The sequence below is a fragment of the Lycium barbarum genome, chromosome 4 (genome assembly GCF_019175385.1).
Source record: "Lycium barbarum isolate Lr01 chromosome 4, ASM1917538v2, whole genome shotgun sequence".
NCBI classification, from domain to species: domain Eukaryota; kingdom Viridiplantae; phylum Streptophyta; class Magnoliopsida; order Solanales; family Solanaceae; genus Lycium; species Lycium barbarum.
In genome coordinates, this window is record NC_083340.1 from 141,761,613 (window position 1) to 141,766,296 (window position 4,684).

The window sequence follows — 4,684 nt, forward strand, 5'->3', positions numbered from 1 at the left end:
ACTATTGATGAGTGACATAAATAAGTCATTTCAATAGTTTAATGGCATATTTCAACCTTTTCGGTTTTTAAAATAATGACATTTTTATAAGTAATTTAGGAAAAAGAACATGAATTCAGGTGAACATGACCCAACCTATAAATATGCCCTTGATTTGAGGATGCACAAAACTTTAATGATTACTATTTCTCAGTCCCAATTTATATGGCACAGTTTGAATTTTGAGATTCAAATATTTTACTTTTGATAGTAAATTCGGGCATAAAATTTTTAAGTTTTTTGAAATAAAATATATATTCATTTGAAAATTATGTAAAAAGTACTAATAAGTTACAATAATTGATTTAAGATATTTAAAAGATATAGAAAAAAAAATGACAGTCAAAGAAAGATTTGTTTGAATCTCGAGATATGAAAAATGCTACCTAAAGTGACGGAGGGAGTATGTAAAAGGGATAATTTTAATAATATATAATCCAACATAAAATATTATATCCACGTAATCATATTTATAATTTACATCTGCATAGCCAACATTTTTTTTTTGAAACAGTGTTTATATACGCGATATACAATACTCCCTCCGTTTCAATTTATATGAACCCATTTGACTGGACACGACATTTAAGAAAGAAGAAAGACTTTTGAAACTTGTGGTTCAAAATAATCCTTGAAAATTTGTGTGACTGTAAATCATTCATAAAGTGAATTTGTTTCCAAATTAGGAAATAAGTCATTCATTTTGGCACGGACTAAAAAGAAAGTAGGTTCAAACAAATTGAAACAGAGAGAGTATTATACACTTACAATCGACAAAGTATCAACCTCGTATAAAAGTAATAATGTATAAAAGGATCATTTCGGATAATATTAGAAATATGGGTCATTTTGAATAAATATTTTCTCCAAATAGATATAAAGTGCTATTTTCCCTATAAAATATGCATAGCAGAGGAAATTACTAATTCCAAGGATTCGATCAGCGCCGTCAGCCACCTCAACCACAAAAGCACGATGAGATTTTAATTATTATAAAAGACAAACCAACAATGCCATGACATCAGTCCCATTCTTGATCACCAAGACAAATCTATTTCTATTTCGGCGCTTGCTCCGCTTAGTTAGATATTCCCATATAAAATATTTTTTAGCTATGCCATGACATCATTGTCATCCTTTTTATCTGATAACACTGATGTTCAGATCAATTTGAGCGTCTTTTAACAATTTTATCAAGTACGTATTCACTTTTGCTAGCACTACTATTATTATCTATCAAAATTCAGATAAATAAGGAGAACTTACCTAATTCATTTTTGTTTATACAGAAATTTGAACCCTGATTTGCAATACGTACATTCATTTCAATAACATATATAGGCCACACTCTTGTATGTAAGGGCGGATTCAACATTACGATATTGAATTTTTCTGAACTCTAGTACTTTTAATGCGGAAGATAAATTAATATATAAATATTTACTACTAAGAACCTAAAACATTGAACAAATAAAAATTAAATAGATCTGCCCCTTGTTGGATGTGAGGTCATTAATCTTGTTTTCATCCCAACTCTCCGCTTAATAGGTGTTTCATGACTCCAAGTAACTTTCTACATCTTCATCTTATAAATACCTAATTACAAGAGTCATCATCAAACATAACAAAAGTTCCAGTTTCCTCTTCAAATTCCAAACAATAACAAACTTCAAGTTGGCATAAACCTTTGAGCCCAAAAAAAGAAAAATAATGAAAGAAACCAAGAACATAGAGTTGATCTTCATTCCCTGTCCAGGAATTGGTCATTTAGTATCCACAGTAGAAATGGCAAAACTTCTCATAACTAGAGAAAAACACATGTCCATAACAGTCCTCATTATCCAATTGCCTAATGATAACAAGCTTAGTTCTTATATCAAATCAGTTTCCAATTTCAGCTCAAATTTGAAGTTCATTCAACTCCCTCAAGATGAATCTGTTTTGCAGCTACTCAAAGGGAATATTTTCAGTTCTTTTATTCCTGGTCATAAGCCTGCAGTTAGAGATGCTGTGGCTGAAATTCTCAAGTCAGAATCAGATATCACACTAGCAGGTATTCAAATTAATTTCACATATGATTATTGAACATTACTAGCTTGGGTTATGGTCTAGCGGTAAGAACATAATGTGCATTTCGCGGATTTGAATTCTACTGCCAGAGGCGGATTCAAGATTTTAAATTTGTAAGTTCTAAAATTTAGGTCAGGACAACAATTGGGTCCATGGTGGATTATTTACACATATTAGTGATCTCTTAATACTAATATAGAATTTGAGTCAAAGTTACCGAGTTTTCTCGAAATCCGTAACATATGGCATAGACCTGCCTCTATCTATTGCAGAAAAAAAAAAAGTATTTAGGTTAAAGTTTGGAGGGGCAGACCCATCATCTACCAAGTTTCAACACTTGCACCACCGGCCCTCGGGAATTTCTCTTTATCAAGAAAAAGTATTGGACTTAGTTTTTGTTACATTAAAGTAATTGAACATTATCCACAATAACAGTAAAGTCACCTTGATATTTTATCCTTACAGTGGGCAGTATTTTGTGCTTTACTTTTATAATGGATAACACTGAGCAACTTTAATGCAACCAAATGAATATTGTAATGACTTTACTATTATAGTGGTTAGACGTCTAGTAACTTGTACAGTTATATTTAAATTCACTTATAGTTTTTTGAATTTAGTGTTATAGTAGATTCAATTGACTTACGATACTAAAATTAACTGGCAGGTATTGTCATCGACTTGTTCTGCACCTCTATGATTGATGTGGCCAATGAACTTGAGCTACCAACCTATGTTTTCTACACCTCTAATGCAGCCTCTCTTGGTCTTCAATTCCATATGCAGAGCCTTAGTGATGAATTTAATATAGATATTACCAATTACAAAAATAACCCTGAAGCAGAACTTTCTATATCAACATATCTCAATCCATTTCCAGCAAAATGTTTGCCCTCCATAGCCTTAGACAAGGAAGGAGGAGGTTCCACCATGTATCTCGATCTTACGAGAAGGATTCGAGAAACGAAAGGTATTATGATAAACACATTTGTTGAAATCGAGCCCCATGCGATCAACTCGCTCTTACGAGACAAGAATATACCGCCTGTATACCCTGTTGGACCCGTGTTGAACCTTAATAATGTTGAAAGTGACAAATTGAGTGAATCTGATAAGAATATTATGAAGTGGCTAGATGATCAATCCCCTGCATCTGTAGTGTTCCTCTGTTTTGGTAGTGGTGGAAGTTTTAAAAAAGATCAAGTTAAGGAAATAGCCTACGCTCTAGAAAATAGTGGGTGTCAGTTTTTGTGGTCACTGAGGCAACCACCAGAGAAAGATGCAAGGTTTCCAAGTGACTATGAAAATTTTGAAGAAGTCTTGCCAGAAGGGTTCTTGCAAAGAACACAAAGGATTGGAAAGGTGATACCTTTTTCCTTTTTGTTTTTTTGTTTTTTTGTGTGTGTGTGCGCGCGTGTTTTTCACACGGCGTTTGTGTCTCCGCGTTGGATCTAACTAATTCGGATTTGCGTCATGAAGTTTCAATTTATGGGATAAAACACTCCCTATCAAACTTGACTTCATTTTCAAGGCTTGAATCTGGAATATTTGATTAAGGATGAATACTTACCACCACATCACAACCTTTATTGGTTGTAGATTTGATTTAAGTGGCTTAAACTTAGTGGGCTAAAAAGCACAACATTTTTGAAAAAAGAAGTAGTATCTAATTTTTCATAATTTTCTTTTGGCTCTTCATCTTTTTCACTCTCAAAGTTGCTTTTATTTCCTGTTTCACTCCAAATTCCTATTAAAATAGTTGAAAATATAAGAGTTATCTGGAACTTCTATTTGAGTATACATTACAAAATCCTTTGACCATGCATTTTATTTTGCAAGTAGGACGTCATTTTGTTATCTAGATAATAACGAAAATTTATTCTGAGGACATCACCTTCTATACTATACATCAAATAGATATTTTCACATCCTAACTCTATTTTATATTTTATTACTAATCATTGCATCTTATTAAATTCATTTATCAAGAGTTCTTATTTCCATCTCTAACATTTCCTAACAGGTGATGGGATGGGCACCTCAATTGGCAATTTTGTCTCATAAAGCTGTGGGAGGCTTTGTGTCACACTGTGGGTGGAATTCGACTTTGGAAAGCATTTATTTCGGAGTGCCAATGGCTACTTGGCCAATGTACGCAGAGCAACAAGGGAATGCATTTCAATTGGTTAAGGATTTGGGAATGGCAGTCGAGATTAAGATGGATTACAGGAAGGATCCGAAAGTGATGGGCCAAGAAATTATAGTGAAAGCAGAGAAGATTGAGAAAGCGATAAGGGAACTTATGGACCCGGAGAATGAAATTTGGATGAAAGTGAAAAATATGAAGGAGAAGGGCAGAGCGGCAACAATGGAAGGTGGCTCTTCTTATAATTGTATTGGAGGTTTCATCCAGAGTATCATGGAGAATACTCGGTAATTTTCCATTTGATTCTAGCTAATAGCAGTGGATTTACAACAGTACAAAAATACAATATACGTGTGTTTTGTATTTTGATCGATTTAGTTGGTTTGTACCCTCATTTATTAAGTTACTAGTGAAAGTTGCCCGTGCTGA

General features: G+C 33.3%; 1 protein-coding gene across 1 annotated transcript; it reads left to right on the plus strand.

Moving 5' to 3' along the window:
* The first annotated feature begins 1,589 nt into the window (after positions 1–1,589).
* Positions 1,590–4,684, plus strand: LOC132636720 (UDP-glucose flavonoid 3-O-glucosyltransferase 6-like). Its single transcript, XM_060353722.1, has 3 exons — positions 1,590–2,092; positions 2,777–3,471; positions 4,133–4,684. Exons 1-3 carry the CDS (start codon positions 1,750–1,752, stop codon positions 4,544–4,546), a joined length of 1,452 nt encoding a protein of 483 aa, XP_060209705.1. The 5' UTR covers positions 1,590–1,749; the 3' UTR covers positions 4,547–4,684.

Excerpts from the sequence above, each read along its gene's own strand:
- LOC132636720 (XM_060353722.1), top strand. The coding sequence starts at position 1,750 with ATGAAAGAAACCAAGAACATAGAGTTGATCTTCATTCCCTGTCCAGGA. Across the intron at positions 2,093-2,776 it reads ATCAGATATCACACTAGCAG|GTATTGTCATCGACTTGTTC; the intron begins GTATTCAAATTA and ends ATTAACTGGCAG. Across the intron at positions 3,472-4,132 it reads GAACACAAAGGATTGGAAAG|GTGATGGGATGGGCACCTCA; the intron begins GTGATACCTTTT and ends ATTTCCTAACAG.